The sequence below is a fragment of the Gobio gobio genome, assembly GCF_949357685.1.
Source record: "Gobio gobio genome assembly, chromosome: 3".
NCBI lineage: Eukaryota > Metazoa > Chordata > Actinopteri > Cypriniformes > Gobionidae > Gobio > Gobio gobio.
This window is the reverse complement of record NC_137099.1, coordinates 48,781,404-48,802,952: the sequence shown is the minus strand read 5'-3', so window position 1 is coordinate 48,802,952 and position 21,549 is coordinate 48,781,404. Positions and strand designations below refer to the sequence as shown.

The window sequence follows — 21,549 nt, the reverse complement described above, 5'->3', positions numbered from 1 at the left end:
TAACATTATAGGCCATCTACATGGCATACTAGTCTGCGCTAAACTGCGTGTCAGGAACAGGCGAACGCGACAGGAGCGCCGCGCATGGCAAGCATGTTACCAGCTAAACTTTATCCTCCTGGGACCCAGAAAAAAACGTTTTTTGAATTTAGTATTTTTTCCATGTCATTGCATTGTTTAGAGCATAAGAAACAAATGGGGGGGGAACATTTTTGAAAAATTATATTTTATTCATACATGTTGACACCAGGACTCTGGAAAAATAAAATTACATGAGATTACATGTATAGGCAAAAACAATGGGATTTATTTTTAATTCACCAATCAATTTTTAGGTTCCAGGATTTTTTTTTTTTTTTTACAAACTTTGTTTAAATATGATTCTGACCTATACGAAAGATATAACGAAATGCATTGATTTACCATTTTACTTTATGCAATATATGGGTAAAAAAGCCATACTTGGATTTTCCCATTCAATACAATGTATCTGTACACTACATCTAATTTGCATATTAATGTGTTCTTGGTGCAACATGCAATGAAAATAGAAGTGTAATAATGGGAGTAATAATTTGCAACATTTTCATAATAGTATCTAATATTTCATTGGAATATTTATATGTAATTTCTTTCCCTATTCACTTATTTCTCCAAAATTCCTGATAAACATGATTTAAGTCCTGGTGTCGTCTACAGTGGACATGTATGAAAATCAATGCCCTGTTCTGTAACAGAAAGTCATATTTTGATTAGAAACCCAATAACATTTTCCTGAGATGTTGATTTATAACAAACAATTTGAAAATGAATCCGTTTAAAAATTATAATTACAAAATATTATCATATTTCCATAAGAGTGCTAAACATTAATGTCAGCCGTTTTTAAAGACCAAGAAGAAACTGTGACATGTATGATGTCAGAGAAATTCACTAAAATATAATGTCCACTACAGTGGACAAAAGTCTATTCCTGGTCCCAGGAGGTTATGACAAAAACATATTCATTTATCATATTTATCAAGCTTCTCAAAGTGCCATTTTAGTCTTAAGTGCTGAGAATTTATGAATTTTACTCCTACTTTCAAACTTAAGTATAAAAGCAAGATCACTCTCTCCCAGCTCAAGAGGTCTCTCAAGTGGTTAGGAGTTGCCAGTAGGGGCTTGTGATGGCACTGAGGAGACAGAGACATGCGCAAATCTTTCAGGAGAGGAAGGAAAAATGTTTTTGAAATATTTGACGACGAGTGGTTTGGACTGAGCAAGCATCATCTTTTTCAGCGCTGGTTAATGCTGCCATTTATTTAAAAAAAATTCCGCTGTTCGAATAACTTGGCAAGCAGTAGCGCTTTTTCCTCCCACCAATTCTGTATCCTTTTGGATTATATCACAAAATCTAGCCTATATATAGGCAGGTCAGTTAACAGCACACCGGTTTAAAATGTGTAATTTTTAAGACATGGTGGAAAACGTGTTTATCTTTAATTTCCAATATGATTATCATAATGTATTCTCTGGAAAATTCTTTATTGTGTGTTGAATGCAAACCATTCAATGTGAATTTATCTGAGAATATTCTTAAATAAGGACATCTATTCAGTGATTGGTCCATGCCTATGACATCATCCAAAATCCTGTTTGTGGCACAGCAAAGTGTCGTAAATCAACTGACACTTAAGATTTAGTCCTACACTTCACTTAAAGTATGACTGAGATGCTTGATAAATACGGGCCCAGATTTAAACCATAAGACTAAGTGTGTTGAGTAGGGTGACCATATTTTGATTACCAATGAGATACTCAAAGTTTACTCAATGACTTCCTTATTCATTTCAATACATTTAAAGTATGCCCCCTTTGTATGGATAGAAAATTGTTATATTAGGGCCAGAACAGGACTTGAAAACAGGACGTTTGGTCACCCTCGTGTTGAGCTGTATAACAATGATTCATTTTCTGTCGATGAATGTATCGACACAGTTGCTCACCTGTCTAATAAAACACATAATACATTAAAGCGTCTTTGGTGTTTCCATGGTTTCTACAAAATAAAACCAGAAATTGAGGGTAAGGCGGGTATGATGTCATTGATAGGCGACGCACAGACACAGTTAAAATTGCTTATTTCTCTGGATTTAAACATTCTTGGAAACATTTGGGATAATGTAAATACACAAGTCAACAAAATATATAACATTGTTCTAGTGGTTTTTGGATATTTTAATCAAATCTTACATATTGTGCCTTTAATGGTTAAAATATTTTAAATATGCTAATTATATCTGTAGTACTAGAATCTCAGCCCAATGCTTAACATTTATGTAAATAGTTTCATCATAGAATTAATAGCAGTATTTGTGTTTTTCATATCTAATCTCTGCATTTGTGGATGAAGTGTGACTGCAGGAGAACCCTTTAAAGTTGACGAAACCATGGTTTTTGAAACAAGCATCACAACATGTGTTTATCTGATTTCATTTTTATTCACATTACTGAAAGCACACCATCACACAATCTATGAATCTTCTCAGCAACATCCGCCCTCATTGAACGAGTCCTCATGAACGCCGCCACCAGCACTGCAGCTTCATTTGGACAGAATTTGCTGCCATTGAGAGCTGATGTAAACTCGTGGACCGTCTCTGGAGGAAGCCAGTCTTCAGGGATTTCCATAGCACACTGTTCTACAGTACCGTTTTTAATGTCCATGTCAAGCTTAATATTCACATCATCTACCACTAAAGATGTGCAAACACTGAATTTTGGAGTTTTGCCATAAGTCCACTCCCACATTTGAATATCCGTTGTCATCTTATGAATGCCAGGCATGAGAGCTTCATGAGTAGGGTCCACTGTGATGACTGGGCTGTCAAAGCCAAATTCATCATTGTACTGGGAAGCGATAGCCTCCATGATAGTGTTGGAGTCAAGAGTGGGATCCACATCCGAAAGGTTCTTGACAGGGGAAGGAACGCTTGGGGTAGCATTGCTCCTGATGACTCCAGAAGCCTTACTCTTCAGAACTGAGGACAATACTGAACGATCCACAGAACACAGCAATGTACAGTGATGATATGCAGAGGTTCTGCCTAATTTCGCAGCAGTGCCTGAAATCTTGTGATGCCCATTCAACAAAATATCAAATCTGTCTGTTGCAGCGACATCTAGATCGGGTCGCATTGCTTTTAATGCACTAGTAACGACTTTGAGATTTCTGTGACGGTCGTATTTCTTCTTGGAGGTGAAGAAGGTCATGTTGATGTTTCCAAAATCATGGAAAACCGTCCCACCTCCACTGCGACGTCTCGCTAGCGGGATCCCCAAGCGCCTCATCAAGGGAAGGTTACACTCCTGCCAGGGGTTTTGATGCCTGCCTATGACCACCACAGGGGAGTTTCTCCATAATAACAATATGCTTCTGTTTTGCAGATCAACGTGATCGTGAATCCAGTCTTCTAAGGCTAGGTTCTCAAATATGCCAGCCGACGCAGATTTTAGGATTATACCAGCTTTTCCCATGTCATCGAAGTAGGTTGACAAAGTGCTTTTGAGGCGAGCTGACCCAGAAAGGACACATGCCCTGTTTGACAGTCTCAAAATCATTGCTGACTTTTAATTGCTTAAAATGTTGTAATGCTCTTAATACAGATAATGTGATTCTGACGTGTGCAGCGAATACTTTCGAGACAATATCGCACATTAAAAACAAAAAACAATACGTTCAGTTTATGTACCGCTTATTCCCATGCCTTCAGCAGGGGCACGTTACCATTGAGTACCGGGTCAACAGGATCACGTGTCCTTACAAATCATAATAAAAGTCCTGCACGACGAAATTGAATGATTAAAAAAAAATAGATTATTAAATTATTTAATGTTAAATAAATAAAAATAATATGTTAATACTAATATAAACGCGTCCTCGGGTAATGTCTTTATAATTTAATCCCAAAAATGTATTCGTGATGCTCTTTTAATTTGACATGTAGTTCAGGAAACTCATTTTACAACTGTCAATAGACAGTTATGTCTCAATATTCAACAAGATAAATGATATAAAGAAGCCTAATTAAACATTGAAAAATACTTCTGAAAAAAATATAAAAGGAAAAAATAGAAAAAAAAGGGTGAGGGACATAACAATTATGATATATTATTATTACGAAAGAATACTAAGAATGGCCCAGATTCGAAATGTTTTATAGCTTTCTTATTAACAGACATTGAGATTATATTTACATATAAATTCAATTCTTTTTTGAAGATGTTAAAGCGTGGTGTACTTTTTTGTATATTTACATTTATGGATTTAAAACTTCCCAATAAATACAAGAAGGTTTATACAAAAATCTTGCTTTGATTAGATTCTTGTCATTAATATAAAACCCAGAATGTTTCTATAAGATCACAAAAATTGCTAAAAAAAATCCTTTTTGCTACAAACATGAACCACTGTCTTAGATTACTCTTTTTTTTTTTTTTACCATGAAAAAGCTTTTTAATAACATTCTTTCTAGCCGAATTGAAAATGAATTAATTATCATCATCGTCATTGGTGTTTGTCGCACTTTCTGAAGAGTCTGTATATTTAAAGATCACCACTAGGTGGTATTAGGATATTTCCTAATGCATAATGCAGTTTGGTAGCTGTAATGTGATCAGATCCATGTTCCTCCCCTTTTGTAGTTAATGATTAAGATTAAGGATGAGATTAGCAAATTACCAAATTCAATCAGAATGAAAGCATTTTGATCAGCAATGTCCAAGTGAATATCTGACTTATTCAGAGAATTTGATCTTCCTTGAAACAAACTGCACTTATCTACAATCAGTTCCTGTCTTAGATAGCAGTTAGTGATATGTATCTGAAATGTAGATTTAGCTTTGATTACTCTCTTCTGAATATAGCTATTTTGACCTGAGTCGTTTTACTGCACACCATATATTCAAATATATTCAACTTGAGTTATAACTGAATTTTAGTTGATCACATTTTTTTTTTCTTCAAAGGATGACTCGATAAGTCATGGGGAATGTTTTGTGTAGTCTGCAAATAATTAAAATCAGTTAATTAAAAAAAAATATTTTTTATTTTAAGGTGTTTATGTCAATGTTATTCATAAAATGTATCAAGTAAAATGTATGTGAGAGAAAGCTAATGACTAAAAACGTTTTGTAAATAACAATGGGGGAGGGAATCGGTAAACGTCAACTCTCTGAAATCTGATTGGTCAGCTTGTCATCCCTGATTGGCTGTTGCACTGACAGAGTGGAGTCTACGCAGAGATCTGAGCGGATGTTTCCGGTATGACCGTTGTTTGACAGGACGGAGCGTCGCTTTCAGGTAGGGTTATCAACAAAACATTGCGTACAGTTTTACTGGTCATCCGGATGATGTGACAGCGCGTTTTATATCTAGTGTAAGTTTCTTGTGTGTCTACCGTGAGTTTCCCGGTTGAGGTCGCAGATGGTGCTCTGTGTTGATCTGCCGAGGTCACCGCACAGCATCACCGCCAACTGCAGCCCGCCGGACGGGTCACTTTACAACACTGAATGCAGAGAAAGAACATCAACACATTACGGCTGAGTCATGGGTTTCAATAGCGGACAGATCTACAGTCACTTTCTTAAATGCATGTGTTTAGCTTCAGTGCACTGCTATCCAGGGCTGGTTTGCTGACATGTTTTAACCCGTGATCAGCTGATGAGACCGTCCGTGTGATGATGCTGTTTCATTATTTCATCAACTGATGACATGTTCTGCTTTTCATATGACATGGTAATGAGCATAAATGATGTCTCGTGGATTCTCAGGGTATAATGTGCATGTGGCCTATAGCATGTGAGAGATTTTGGGCAGTGGAAGACACCGACCTATATGCTGGACTGGCACTTTTAATGAATATGCTACAATTTAGTGTGATGAGCAAAAGTGCTAATTCCATTAGCTATCCAGTGTTTACTGTTAGGTAAGTTAGACAAACTATTAATACATTTAATGTTGTATGAAAAGTAGTTCGTTTTAAACACATCTAATGTCTATCCCCCCTTAAAATATTGAATTGTGCTCAAACCCTCCTTAGATGTCCTGACTGTATCAAATAATGAAAACCATACTAAAAAAAAACATTTTTTAACATAATATGCTGAATTGATGTTTAATAAATGTAGTAAAATATATTCAGAATGATAAAAACATTGTTTTGCAAAGGACATCCTCTTTTTGTCAGATCAACCATGTCAACCAAGTAGTTGTAGAAAAAAATATTATTTTATTCAAATTATGGGAAATACACTCTCAGATTTTTTTTGTTGTTGCATAAATTGTACCTTTAGGGGTACAACAGCTTGTCACTGGGTCAGTACACTTAAAAGGACATCTTTGTACCTTTTTTACACCTAAAAGGTTCATAGTAGCACCTTACGGTATTGCTACTACTAATATTCACATTTTAAAGATGAAAAATGTACAAAGATGTCATTTTAAGGGTACTGCTCTAGTGACATGCTAAAGGTTAATTTTTTACACATATTTTACTGAGAGTCTTTATGTTTTAACCACGATTTGGCTCCAAACTAGTCCTCACTATTGGGCAGCTTAAGCTAAATTGCTGATGTATTTTATACAGTGGGGCCAAAAAGTATGTAGTCAGCCACCAATTGTGCAAGTTCTCCCACTTAAAAAAATGAGAGAGACCTGTAATTTTCATCACAGGTACACTTCAACTATGAGAGACAGAATGAGAAAAAAAAATCCTGTATATTTGATCTATGTTTATTTAATGTGTACTGAAAAACACCATTGTAAAATGTATTGAGACATTTCCCAAATTTTAGATTATTAAAATTAGTGTTCCATTGAAATATATATATATATATATATATATATTTTAAAAATGCCAAAACTGAAATGAAAGTTTTCTTTTTGCCGTAACTGAAAATAAAGTTTGGATACAGTTATATTTTCTCAGGTGATAAATTAAACCAGTCACAAAATTCTTCAACTACAAGCTGCCTCTTGATATTTCAGACAAACAAATTTGACATATTGCTACTCTAGCATTTTTTTTTTTTTTTTGGGTCAAGGCGTCTTTGGGGAAGTGCATCTACAGTGCTGACACGTTCACCTGTTGTAACCAAATATATGCTGAGCCTGACACGGTCAAAACGATCTCAGAAGCGTTAATTAAAATTCATTTTTTTTGGTCTGTGAAATTTCTATTTTCGACAAAACTAATAAAAATACTTATAAAATCATTTGTGTTTGTACAAAACACTAATACAAATTTTAAATAAACTTGATGTTAACTGGCAACATTTTCTGAAGGGTAAGCACTGACCATTTGTTGAAAAAAGAAAATACATTTACATTTTTAAAGAGTTTCCGGCCCTATTTTGTACTCTATTCATGGAAAGTGCCAGCAGTTGTTTCCATCAAAGTCCTGCTTGAGTTTATGCATGAGTCGACTTTGTCGCAGCAGCATCTGTAAACATAAAATTTGAAATCAATTTTCACAAAAGTCTTCACCGTGTGTTTAGGCTGTTGGTCACTCTTCTTGACCACTGAACATGTGTAAGTGCAGCTTTGACGATTCTAATTGAATTGTTGAGTTTTGTATTTGTCAGTTGGGGGCTTTGAAACAAAACGGTCTCTGTAAGTAAGTGTGTGTGTGCGCCCATCTTTTCTTGTTCTCTCATGCTTAAGGGTGCATACTAAGGGCATTGTTAACCGAGGACAATGGATATTAGAATGTGCCCATTAGTGAGTAACGAATACAGGCATTATTGCCCTGTGGTTTCCATTTACTCTGCTGTTATTCTATTGTGTGTTATTGAATGTCAGAGTTTTTCAGTGCTACAATTGAATGTGATACAATCACTTGGTAGGCCTATTTATCTGCAGTAAATCTCTGAGAGATGCAATGTAAAAAATAATTGTGTAAAATAATTCCCAGAATAATTGTGTAAAAATACAGTCATTACAGTCATACAGTCAAATACAATACATTTAAACTACCTGCAAATGTTACAATTTATTATTAAAATCAGTTTTGTACCTTTACCATATTATACTGACACATGGATGTGATTTTTCCATATTTTGATCCATGATTTTTATGGATTTCCAAATTTTCTGGTCTTAAAAGTATGACCCATGTAAATGTAATAATCAGAGGGGGAAATGGTTGTGGGGGAGGGGTGTTTCTAGTTACTGTATCATGGACACATTAAATGGCCTTAAATAATTATCAAATAAACTATAAAATGTTACTTTATTTCATGCATGGCCATGGATTGCTTCTCACTAGGCATGTGCCGGTATCAAATTTTCATGTTGCGATTTATTGCTGAACTTTTATCACGGTATACGCCGGTATTATCACAATATTGAAATTTGTTGCAAAAAAAGTGTTGTCATACTATACCAGGTTTAATAACTTTCTTATAACAAAAAGTACCAAACATTTAAATACAATAAAGCAAAACACAAAAATTTATAAAGTAAACAAATATTTAAAGTGCACAAGAATTATAAAGAACAATAGGTAACACTTTACAATTAGGTCTCACTAGTTAATGCATTGACATTAACAAAGAGCGAATACATTTTTACAGTTATTATTCTTTGATAACGTTAGTTAAAGCAACTGTTAGTTAGTGTTAGCTCAGGTCCATTAAATAATACAGTTACAACTTTTGATTTTAAAAATGTGTTATTAAATGCTGAAATTTACATTTAACTAAGATTAATACATGCTTTAGAAGTATTTTTCAATTCAAAGTGGCAAATGCAAGTACAATGTTGTGTTAACGGTCTTACTCGACAGTTGCCTGGGTAACTTTTTATGAATTTTGACAATGCATGTTTGTGAGAATGTCATATGGCTTAGCGCGATCATCAAATTACTGTGATGTAATTATATAAATATATAGTCTGATGTGCTGCATGTTTCAGAGTAAAGCACAGCACGGTCAGGTTTTCCTTCTTTCTTTTTTTCTTAAGCTGAACACACATCCACCATAATAGCACAAGGACTAAAGAGAAAGACATGATGAATCAAAGTTCATCACAAGCCGATGAGAAAGCTGAGAGAAAAACTAATATATAGATGGTGCACAGTGTCATACACACAAATACTAAACACCATCATTGTGACACTTAAATAATGCAATAAACATTCAAGATGTAACATAGAACATACACAAATAAGATGTAACACAAAACCCTAATGCACATCACTGAAAAAAAGAAGAAACATAAGGTATTCAAATGTGAAGTGTTAAGGCCCGTTGACACCAAGAACGATAACTATAATGACAACTCGCGTCCACACCAGAGAACGGTATTGTTTTGTTTATTATAAACACAGCACACACTGCAGTTTTGTCGTCTGCCGCTTTAAATGCTTGAGCACTTTAAAGCAGGATGGATTCTGAGTGTCTGTCATTGTCCGTTATTGTTATAGATGTAGTGTGAACTCTGCTGTACTTTTACATTTCATGTACATTTACCAGAATTTTACTGTAAAACTACATGAAATGGAATTAAGGTTAGATCTGTTGTAGTTTGTGTAGCATGTTACATGTAAGGGAACTAGCAGTTTTAGTTTTTTTTTACAGTCATCTCCAGTCATTACCAGTGCATTTTATACACACTCAAAATCAGATATGTGGATGAATCCCTTTATGTCTGCTGTGATCTCAGTAATCTAATCCTCCGTCCACCCCCAATGTTTTCAGTTGTTTTCCTCCAGACACTGTGATGACATCACTGAATGGCTTTAGATGGACTCATGATCAGTTTTTTTGGGTGTGTGTTGATGGGAGATGCAAGGGAACATGCATTTTTGTTGTAGGTTTGGCTCTCAGTCTCACGCTATAAACGTGCTTATGCGTGTAATGAACGTGAAGGGCTTTTATTGTATGCTGCATAGGTCAGCAAAATCAGGGAGCGTTGGGTTCAGTGTATGGGCAGTCTGCTCGTGAAAGGAGCTAGTGAAGTTATGGTGGGTATAGGGGGCATAGAAGATCAGAATGACAATGAATTAGGCTACTCATGCTGTCATATGGATGTGTGGGTGTTATTTGGTGTCTGTTAGGGATGATGACATCAGTTTGGGGAGTGGTTGTAGTTGGAGAGTTTCCTCTGCTGATCGTGATCTTCGGCTGACCTTTTTTGAGCACTGTTTACATTAACATATTATTATAAAAACAATATTTACATATTCTCTGTTTACTGCCAAATGCAACGAATCACAAACATTTTTTTAAATACTGGTTTTTCTTGTTTGTGTGTGTTTGTGTGATGTTTGTGTGATGCACAATAAGGGATTGAATGTTATAATAATACATTTTTATAGGTTAAATCTTATAAAATTGCAGTGTAATTTTAGTATTATTTATATGCTATTATAGTATTATTGATATTTTGAATTAGCCTTTAATGTTATATTTTCAGTTTTCATTTAAAATAGTTTTTTATATACATTTAAAATATATTTTTAAAATTTCTATTTAGCTTTAATTCATTTTTTATTCCAGATTGCAGTAGAGCTGCACAATTAATCGTTAAAAGATTGTGATTTCGATTCAAACACTCTTGCAATCTTATTCCTAAATGATAGCGATTCGCCTGTGTCTATTAAACCTTTGACAAAATCACACCGGGACATTCAGCTGTGCTATGTTTTTAAACATAGCAGTATGGTTATTTCTGTTACAAATATTCAAATTGTAATGGGATAAAAGTTTATAGTTCAAATATTAACACTATGGTAGCAAATCACCATTTGAAAGTAACTTAGGTTGCATCATTACACCAGTAGGTGGCGACAAGTGACTGTTACATTTTTTTTTATTTGTCATTAGCTATGTTTCCATCCACCTATTTTAATGCGCATTTTGGGATATCGCATCAAAAAATGCTGTATGGAAACGCCAAGATGCGCATAAATTCTAAAAATGCGCATTAAAAACTCGTTTGTGTAGGATACATTTTCTATCCTAAACGAAAACATGCCCATAAACTACGATGGAAACGTATTTACCGAATAAAGTCCTTGATGCGCATAAAGAAAATCATGTGACTTTCGCGATGTAACAGCATAACTGTACTAACCAGCGGAAAAATCTTGTTTGCACAGCATCTGAAACGCTGTTTTGGTCTTTAAGAAGTCTGTTGTCAAAGATGCTCGGTATATTTCCCTCCTAGAACTCAAGAACTGTCTTACACGACTGCGTTCCCAAACAGCACATCTGCCTCTGAAAGCATGACAACAAGTTTGTTGAGACGCACGAGTTTCTCTGAGACACATTTATTTATTATATACGAAAATGATTATATATGGTGGCTTCTCCTATGTTTCTTAGTGATTTTTTTTTGCGGTAGTTTATCAGGAAGTGATGATTATGTTCTCTTCGACTCACTGGATGGAAACGGTGCTTTATTCGCAAATGTTTTATGCGATATTGCATTTTTGCGCATAAATTATATTCACAACTTTGGATGGAAACATAGCTATTGAATCATTCATTCAAGAGTTTCATTCAAAAACGCTGATTCATCCAATAATGAATCAAACAAGTGAAATATTTAGGAGTGAGTCATTGAATCATTCATTCAACCTGATTTAAAAAAATAATAATTCATTAAATTTAAATAAAATAGATTGCAGCAATTTTTTTGCAAAAGCTTTACTTAATTTTGTCAGAACCTCTATTAAATGACATGTTATTTTGTTTAGTTGTCTGTTCAGAATCGTGGGAAAATTGTGATCTTTATTTGAAACAAAAAAAAAATCATGATTCTCAATTTATAAATGTTTTATTCGTTTTTTTAAGTTTGATCTAATATATATATATATATATAGCCTTTTTCCAATTAGGAAAACACTTTTTTAATTGAGTTTTTACAATAACAATACTGTAAAATAGTTATAAATGAATGGCACAATTTTTATAAAAATATGTTTTATTAAGCAAATTGCATGCCATAGCTGTTGCTATATTGTGTATTTTAGCATGGCTGACCAATCATCATCCACAATCTATTTTATAATTTAGTGCCTTTTTTGTTTTTTGTAGTAAAATCCATCCAGATGATCCCTGTAATATGCATGGACTTTAACGGCATACAGATCTTGTATTTCATCCTGTAGTGATCCTGATTGAATGTGTGTGATGGTGATCTTTGCATGTTGCATGAAGCCTGTTGTCTTGCTGTGTGTTGCAGTGGCTGTTGTTGATGGCCCAGCTGTGCGTTGAGGTAGAATGGGACAGAGCACATCGGGCCCAGAGTCTGCAGAACCTCCAAAGGTAAGCAGCACCACCCTTATGCTTTTCCTTATCCACAAATACACACAACTTTACCCTCTCAGTCTGAGCTTTTCAGAAGTTTCAATGCGAGTGTAATGAAGTACCTTCATTCGGAGTCCAAATTAGCCCAATTTCCCAAACTCTCCTTGCGTGTGGTCATTTGTCCTTTGTAAGAGATCACTCGAGTCATGGAGTTCCAGATGCCGAGATGCCTGCAGAACATCTATCAACCTCAGTCAAGACTCTCATTCTTTTACAGTTTCTAACACTTTGCCGCCAACTTTGCTTGCCAATGAGCGTTCATAACGTCATTTTTAATTATTGTTCACCCATCCTTTTCTCCCCAATCAATCATCTCTTTTCTTGGCTCCATTCCTAATAGCGGAGAGCCGTCACCTGGCTTATCATCAAAGTAACATATAGAAAACTCTATTTTACAGTGTCATTTGCATCATTGCGCTTGATATACGGATCATTATAATAAAGCATTTGGTGTCTGCTGAAGTGAGACAGTGCACTCTGGGACCTGAGGCCTTATCTGAGGCCCTCTTTGAGTTTTACACTAGAGGCTGTAAAACATAGCTTAGTGAAAAAACTTCAAGAAATAGACTAAAATGTCTTGGATTGATGGCAGTTATCTATCAACATCTGTAACCCAATCTGCTTCTGTGTTTATGTTTCCTGTATAAAGGGTGACTATTGGGCTTTTCACATTTGAAATTGTTGATTCAATATGGAAAGGTCAATATGTAAATACGCTGTGTAATAAATATTTTATGAAAGGTTGTTGGTTGTTAAACAGCTTGCCGTTACGCTTTCGTTACACTGTTGATGCACCGATCATGATTTTTCAAGGCCGATTCCAAGCAAGATTCCGGCAGATTCTGGTTGCCGTTTGTTTTCTTTGTTTAAGCTAACTTATTTGTTGTGTATTTGCTCTGTAACAGGCAAACTGGCCTAAAAAAATAAGTAGCCATTTGAAATTCGAGGCAACATCTGCATTTGAATAATCTTAATCATGATCCAAACAAAGAATCTACACACATGGAGCAGTTGTATTTGATTTAGATTAGTATGATTTCCAGATTTAAAGGGATAGTTCACCCAAAAATGAAAATTCTGTCATCACGTTGTTACAAACCTGTATGAGTTTCTTTGTTCTGCTGAACACAAAAGAAGATATTTTGAAGAATGTTTGTAACCAAGCAGATAGAGCAACCATTGACTACCATAGTATTTTTTTCCCTACTATGGTAGTTAATGGTTGCTCTATCTGCTTGGTCACAAACATTCTTCAAAATATCTTCTTTTGTGTTCAGCAGAACAAAGAAACTCATACAGGTTTGGAACAACCTTAGGGTGAGTAAATAATGACAGAATTTTAATTTTTGGGTGAACTATCCCTTTAAAGGGGCTGTATGTTGGAATGACAGCTAGTGGTTAAAATTGGCACTGCAGTCTAAATTAAGAATATAGTTTGCCCCGCCCACTCCTCCTCAGACTTGGCGCTCACATGGGTTGGCAGTTTAAGGACGCCCAAAAGGAACAAGCGCAACTCACAATGGAAGGCGAGGAGACTTACTCACTTGTAAGTTGATGAGTTGGTTTATCCGCATTTTAATGTGCTTCCATTCATAGAGATTTTAAATGGATTCCGAGGCTTTCTAGGTCGAGGTAGAATCTGTGATCTCTGACCCAGCTCGTTTGCTGGCTTTCATGGCAGCAATTCGCTGTGTTTACCACCAACGTGCGGTATCGCACAGACCAAAATAAAAACATTCCGACAAGGAACGCACATTTGAAGTAGTAGCATTGTTTCTCAGAGAAACGAGTATGTGAACAATATTTGTTTCCCAAATATCTGCAAACATATTTTGGTATTGTTATGCTTTAGTCAAAAACTTACATACAGCACCTTTAAAGCCAAAACAGAATGGACTTTAGATTTGTGAAATTATACAACATAAGACACACCTGCACAAATAAAAACAGCAGGCGGACTGAATGAAAATGTAAATTCACTCTCTTACAGTAGGTGGCGCTTATGGAACAGCAGCGATTTCTTTGGGTACACAAAGCAACGCTGTGCTTATAAATGCTTCTTTATATGGGGGTACGAGGAAAAGAAAATGCCATCAAAACTTTTCTGAAGACTGTGAGTTCCCTTCAGAGATGCATTCAACCCCTACCCACAATTCAATATTTATATTTTTCTTCCAATATTTCGAGCATTGCGAACAGTGAGCTTGCTGCTCCTGGTACAGTGTTTGTTCTTTGCTTTCGTCTTCTGCATGTCCTGTCTCTGGCCTGTGGTAATGTCCTGTTTACAGACTTTGTAATATTTCCACACAATTGACATTTTGGGAAATTATTGCAATGCAGTTTGTGTGCAAGTCTGGAACAGAGATCGGCCCAAATAAAACTAAAAACCAGCTCCGATTTATGGCCGGTCGTCGGTGCATCTTATAATATCTTTGAAGCCATAACTGAGTTACTCGGTCTGTTGTATAATATGAATATTCCTCAACTTTTGGACTCTTTCTCATTGCAGAATGACTTCATCCACACATAGAGATAAGCAGCTGCACTGCTTTCTCATCACGCACCTTGCACCTCATTCACGTTCCCTCAACCCCACTTTCACCAATCCATTCACGTGTCGATATCAGCAGCTGTTCACTTTTGTTTTACAATCTTCTTTCACAAATCTTCTTTGTGTGGATCCTTGGCAGCTGTGTTTGGTAGCTGGGCAGATTGTCCGCCGCTAATCTGATCATGTGACTTGTTTAGAAAGCTTTTTTTGATGGGCAAAAGGAGAGTTTAGAAGATGCAAATAGAAGCCCAGCAAACTTCTTTCTAGAGTAGGAATGGAGAATTGCACAAATCCATATCTCGGTCCAAAGATTACAAATCCCAAGGGTGTATTTGCTTTAGAAACATCATTCTGAATGTTGGCCTATCAAAGCATTTCTAAGTCCATAAACAGTTTATAAATAGGTAAATTACAAAGTCTTAAAGCGATAGTTCACCCAAAAATGAAAATTGTCATAATTTACTCTCCCTCAAGTTGTTCCAAACCTGGATGAGTTTCTCTCTTCTGCTGAACACAAAGAAAGATATTTTGAAGAATGTCGGTAACCAAATTAACCATTTGACAAGTATTGAAAATATGGAAGTCAATAGGGCCCATCAACTGTTACAAACATTCTTCAAAATATCTTCTTTTGTGTTCAGCAGAAGAAAGAAACTCATACAGGTTTGGGACAACTTGAGGGTGAGCAATTGATGTTCCCCTTCTCATTTCTGGGTGAACTAATCCTTTAAGGTGAAAGTGCATTAATAACAGTGGCCTAGGCTTGTGGGGCATTGTACATTGTACTGTTGAGATCACACTACTCACTTTATCTCCATAGCCCCTAAAATATTTAGTGTACCTTTTAAGACAATGGGCAGATATTACTGTAACACAATTGGGAGTGACAATTGAGAGAGACTGTAAATACTGCACACTCTGAAGTCACCAATAAGTCTTGATAAAGTCAGAGGATATGTTAACATCCACATGCCACGGTTATGTGGTTTCCAACAGACACACTGATCAAATCTACCACTTCTGTTTTAAAAGACTTCAACATTTTAGAAGAATGTTGCACTCATGTAAAGTGTGTACTAAGTTAATTTTCATAATTCTCACTGCAAAAAAAACTAAACATTTCTAAATCATTATTTTTGTATGCAAAATATGCAAAAAAGCTTAATAGCTAAATAGTTTTACAAGAAAAATATGCCTAGTTAAAGATTAATTAGAATCATAGTCTTTTCATCGTAGACAAATTGTCTTCTCAACTGATTTTGTTTTAATGATGTTGAGATATTTTACAGGAAAACAAGGCAAGAATACTTAAGAAAATGCAGTGCCTGTGCAAGATGCATTATTCTTCAGAAGCTAGAAAAAGTTCTGCTCTTCACTTCAGATACACTACGGGCCTTGTTAACAATGCTTTATTGAAAATAAATGAGCGGAGAAAGAGAGAAGAAAGGAATGAGTGAGTAGAAGAGTGACAGAGTGGGAATGCTTGAAGAAATGTCGAAGGAGAGTGAACAAAGGTTTACATAATCAAGGGACAGGAAAATATGGTTGTGCTCGAATAACAAAATGGGATTATCTTGTGTCTTTTCCTGTCCTTCTCTCTTTCATCATTCTCTCTCTCTTCATGAGCCAGATCTATAGCTGGTCTTTTGTTTCCTTTTCTCACGTTCTAATTTTTAACCCAGCGTTGTGTTCCCATCCAAATCTGGGTATATTAACATCCTGTGTGTTTTACGGCAGGACGGATTTGAAAACATCAAGAGTTTAGTGGAGGATCAGCTGCAGACCAGCATGGTCAGTAAATACTAATTTAACACGATTACACTGAAACATAGTCTTACCGGATTGGTCAAATATTTAATCTTTCATTATGAATGACCAATAAACATGTTATCATATACATTACATATGAGGTATTTCCTGAAACCTGATTGTGTGTGTGTGTGTGTGTGTGTGTGTGTGTGTGTGTGTGTGTGTGTGTGTGTGTGTGTGTGTGTGTGTGTGTGTGTGTGTGTGTGTGTGTGTGTGTGTGTGTGTGTGTGTGTGTGTGTGTGTGTGTGTGTGTGTGTGTGTGTGTGTGTGTGTGTGTGTGTGTGTGTGTGTGTGTGTGTGTGTGTGTGTGTGTGTGTGTGTGTGTGTGTGTGTGTGTGTGTGTGTGTGTGTGTGTGTGTGTGTGTGTGTGTGTGAGAGTGAGAGAGAGAGCACTGTTGTGGCAAAATTAAGGCACTGCAATCTGTATATGTGCTTGTTTGTGTGTTTATTCTCCATTATTTGACTATTATATTACTCTTTACAATAATGGTTTTCTATTTTAATATGTTTTAAAATGTAATTTTTTCCTGTGAAGAAACATTTTTTACTATTATCAGTTGCTGCGTAATATTTTTTTGGAAACAAAGTAACTTTTCAATTAAAAAAAAAATTCAATAAAAGTGCTAATTTCTTTATAAACATAAAAATATCACTGACCCCACACCTTTGAACTGTGTTTTGGATATATATATATATATATATATATATATATATATATATATATATATATATATATATATATATATATATATATATATATATTGAAATAAATTTTGATTTTTCAAATGTAAATTTGAAGTCTTTATCTATTTTGAAAAAAGTTCAATTGAATGTTGCCGTTAATTAACATTAAAATAAAAATTTGTTTAGAATTTTGCCCAACCTTGGTTTCATGACACTTATCTGTCACTGTACCTCATACACATATATCTCAAACTGAACATCACTCTTTTTCTTTCTGTTTCCGGACAGGTGGTGGGAATCCTAATCGGCGCTGGAGTCGCCATCGTTCTCATTGCTGTCCTCATATTTTTTGTCCTGCGCAGGATGCAGCTCCGCAGTTAGTTCTTAAAAAAATCATTTGTGAAATTAATATTTTTTTAATTACTTTTTCTAAGCTCTTTAAAACAGGGTTTGTACAGGGTACTTAAAGTGCTTTAAATTTGACTTTTTGCAATTTAATTCCTGGAAAACCCTTGAAAACAGCCAAATTTATGAAGAGGTACTTGAAAAGTCCTTGAATGATATGACATCAGTGTTAAAATATTTTCGATGAAACCATCTTTTCATGCTAAATTAAGTCTGCAGCCTGTCTTGATATTGATATAAAGACTTTTCGCATGACTGTGAGCATGATATTGCTCATATAAATATCCAAGTATATGATACAGCTTTCATTCGTCAGGTCAATCATGTATTCATGAAAAAATATGAATTTGAAAAAGGAATTTGAATATATCTTTGTCATAGTATCCTGTCAATGGTTAAAGTTACCAAAGTCATTGCATGAGCTGCATGTGCATTTTTAGAAATTTGAAAGATAATAAATATATTGTTTTGATAAATGAGACCTCGGATTGTCGTCCTTGAAAACCAAAAAAATTGTGCTTGAAAAGTACTGAAATTCTATTTTACAGTATCTGTACGAACCCTGTTAAAATGATCAAGTAATCTTGATTTATAATTTGTTTGTTTGTTTGGTGTGTTCTCTCAGAACTCGAGGCTCAGGAAGCCCCGAAGTATCGTTTTCGTAAAAGAGACAAAGTCTTGTTTTATGGGAGGAAGATTATGAGGAAGGTGTCTCAGTCCACCTCCTCACTGGTGGGCTCCGCCTCCTCCTCCAGGCCCCGCCTCAAAAAGAAACAGAAGATGCTGAACATTGCCAAAAAGTGAGTTTCTGTAGTGTCTTAATGACGTCAAAACCCAGAAGACCAATTCATCAGTGGTTCCCTCGAGATTTTCCTATGGGTTTTTCAATTTATGAGTAAAATAAGGTTTGTGGTAAACATAACTTGCGACACTTGAATGTTTTGCCCTACAAAGTAACTTGCACACACCCATATCGAAAACGTGAATTTTGAACCTACAGTATGTTTTTTTTTTAAAACGTATGTTTCTAATAAGTAATTAGATAAGAACGTTTGGTGTGTGAGTGTGTGCAGTTTACATTGTAGAACAAAATGTGCAAGTATCGTCAACATAATTTTACCACAGACCTTATTTTACTCATAAATTGAAAAACCCCATAGAAAAATCTTGAGGGAACCAGTGACGAATTAGTCTGAGTTTTGACGTCATCCCTGCGCCACTCTATTTGGTTCTTTTTACTGTCTCAGAAGATTCCCAAGCATCATGTCATGCCTCTGTCCTTCAGAATCCTGCGCTTTAAGAAGGAAGTGCCGACTCTGCAGATGAAGGAGCCTCCTCCGTCAGTGCTGGAGGCGGATCTCACAGAGTTTGATGTGGCCAACTCTCACCTGCCGTCTGAGGTGCTCTACATGCTCAAGAACGTGCGGTACGCTCCCATTGTGGTCTTGTTACATATGAGTTTTCTTCACATCGAAAGAGTGAAATATGACACTAGATTATAGTGTAAAATATGACATATAATGTATGTATTTGGTCTGGTTTCTCTGTTTCTCTCTCCCACAGTGTGTTGGGTCACTTTGAGAAGCCGTTGTTTCTGGAGCTGTGTAAACACATGGTGTTTCTGCAGTTCCAGCAGGGGGAATATGTCTTCAGACCCGGTCAGCCTGATAGCAGCATATATGTAGTACAGGATGGCAAGCTGGAGTTGTGTCTTACTGGACAGGTGTGTGTGTGTATGCGTGTGCGTGAACACTGTTGTGGCCAAATTAATATAAAAGGCACTTCAATCTGTATATGTGCTTGTTTGTGTGTGTGAGTGTGACTCACCCAGTGTTATTTTAGTATCATTGATATATTATTATAGATTTTATTTATATTTTGAATGTTTTTATATTTATATGTTCTGTATTTGTTTAAATTATGTTCTAAAGTTTGTAATTTTTGGGGGTTTTATCATTTTTATAATTTTTTTATATGTCTATATTTGTATTAATCTTTATTTTAATACTTTAATTTAAACTTATTTCAAGTTGTTCCCACTTTATATAAGGTGTCTTTAACTACTATGTATTAACATTTAAGTTAATCATTTGATACATTGCACTTATTATATATGTTTGTGCATTGTTCTTTTATTATATATAATTACATGTGTAATTAATTTCTGTAACTACATCTATAATTACACTGTTGACCCTTCCCTTTTCCCTACCTATACCACTAAACCTGTCCCTATCCTTACCCCTATCCCACCTCAGTAGCAGCAAAAATGTACACACAACATCAACACAATAACTACATTGTACTTATTTTTGGATGTAAGTAGTTACATCTAATATAAAGTGTGGCCAACATTTTTTATGGTTTTCGTTTTAGATAACAATAATAACTATTGACACCTCTCTCTCTCTCTCTCTCTCTCTCTCTCTCTCTCTCTCTCTCTCTCTCTCTCTCTCTCTCTCTCTCTCTCTCTCTCTCTCTCTCTCTCTCTCCTCTCTCTCTTCTCTCTCACTCTCTCTCTCTCTCTCTCTCTCTCTCAAGGATGGGAAGGATGGAGTGGTCAAAGAGGTTTACCCTGGAGACAGTGTTCACAGTCTACTGAGCATCCTTGATGTCATCACAGTGAGTCACACCACAATTCCTCTCTCTGTCTAACATAATTATTTTATAAAATGCATTAAACGACCTTTGTCTGTTTTTCCTTATCTTTTCCTGTTCCTGTTTTTTCCACTTTCCTTTTATATATTCCCTTAAGAAGGTCAAATAGCAATTTTTGCAACTTTTTTACATTGGAAAATGCTCACAGGAGATTACATATTCTGGATATTATGCATAATTCAAGAATGAAAGTGGTTGGAACATTTGTGTGCATGTGTGTTTGTGTATTTCAGGGTCACCAGAGACCATATAAAACGGTCTCTGCGAGAGCGGCAGAGGTGTCCACTGTCCTCAGACTGCCTGTTGATGCCTTTCTGTCCATCTTTGAGAAATACCCAGAGAGTCTTGTGCGAGTGGTTCAGGTCTGGATTTATGAGACGGCTCAAAAGATTCCATTGTGATTTTTTAAGGACACCGCATTTAATTGAGAATATGTTTCCTGTTGTGTCATCACTGCAGATCATCATGGTCCGTCTTCAGAGAGTGACGGTTCTGGCCCTGCACAACTACCTGGGGCTCACCAACGAACTCTTCAGCCATGTGAGTCAACACGCATATACACTCGATGCACACACAATTTCCTTCTCATGATTGGTTGGATTGTAAGTCATATAGTCATTTTTGAAAGGTAAAAATATTTTACTGTATCCAAAATATTACAGATATTTTTCATTTCCTTTCTGTCTGCCTTCCTTTAGGACATGCAGCCTCGTCCCTCTCCTCTCTCTCCTCATCCGACACGCTCCAGTCCCGTACGACACAGCAAACGCTTTGGCAGTCTCACCGTTCCTGATAAACACCGTGACGCCGCTGTCCAAAATGCTACTGGTGAGGCACAATATCATAATTCACACTTATTTACATATATAAACATTGTTTTCCCTTACTTTAATGCAAATAAATAATTATATATTACTTATATTCTCTGCTGTGTATTAATTTTATTAGAATCTTAATTAATGAGAATCTAATGAATAATTTCACAATGCAAAACATTTTACTAGTCCTAAAAATAGATTGATTAAAAAAAGTATAATATTTTTAAGAAAAACAAAAAATATTATTATTATATATATTTTTTAAAT

General features: G+C 35.6%; 2 protein-coding genes across 7 annotated transcripts in view; one reads left to right on the top strand and one right to left on the bottom strand.

The window, feature by feature from the left end:
* Nucleotides 1-2,473: 2,473 nt before the first annotated feature.
* lipt1 (lipoyltransferase 1) lies at nt 2,474-3,753 on the bottom strand. Its single transcript, XM_079811489.1, has one exon. The coding sequence runs from the start codon at nt 3,601-3,603 to the stop codon at nt 2,485-2,487; it is 1,119 nt and encodes a 372-aa protein (XP_079667615.1). The 5' UTR covers nt 3,604-3,753; the 3' UTR covers nt 2,474-2,484.
* A 1,518-nt stretch (nt 3,754-5,271) lies between these two features.
* The window catches only part of pnpla6 (patatin-like phospholipase domain containing 6), a 42,283-nt gene continuing 26,005 nt past the window's right edge, over nt 5,272-21,549 (top strand). For 5 of the 6 annotated variants that reach the window (XM_079812471.1, XM_079812468.1, XM_079812469.1 and 2 more), the window contains exons 1-11: nt 5,275-5,344; nt 12,233-12,315; nt 16,646-16,699; nt 17,690-17,777; nt 18,432-18,606; nt 19,092-19,232; nt 19,370-19,529; nt 20,348-20,428; nt 20,698-20,826; nt 20,924-21,004; nt 21,163-21,292. In XM_079812471.1, coding sequence (XP_079668597.1) covers nt 12,271-12,315; nt 16,646-16,699; nt 17,690-17,777; nt 18,432-18,606; nt 19,092-19,232; nt 19,370-19,529; nt 20,348-20,428; nt 20,698-20,826; nt 20,924-21,004; nt 21,163-21,292 — 1,084 coding nt within the window. In that variant the 5' untranslated portion in view covers nt 5,275-5,344; nt 12,233-12,270. Of the gene's footprint in view, nt 5,345-12,232; nt 12,316-16,645; nt 16,700-17,689; nt 17,778-18,431; nt 18,607-19,091; nt 19,233-19,369; nt 19,530-20,347; nt 20,429-20,697; nt 20,827-20,923; nt 21,005-21,162; nt 21,293-21,549 lie in introns of all 6 variants that reach the window. The other variant, XM_079812470.1, reaches the window with a different exon arrangement.

Coding starts and splice junctions, on each gene's coding strand:
- lipt1 (XM_079811489.1), bottom strand. CDS start 3,603: ATGATTTTGAGACTGTCAAACAGGGCATGTGTCCTTTCTGGGTCAGCT.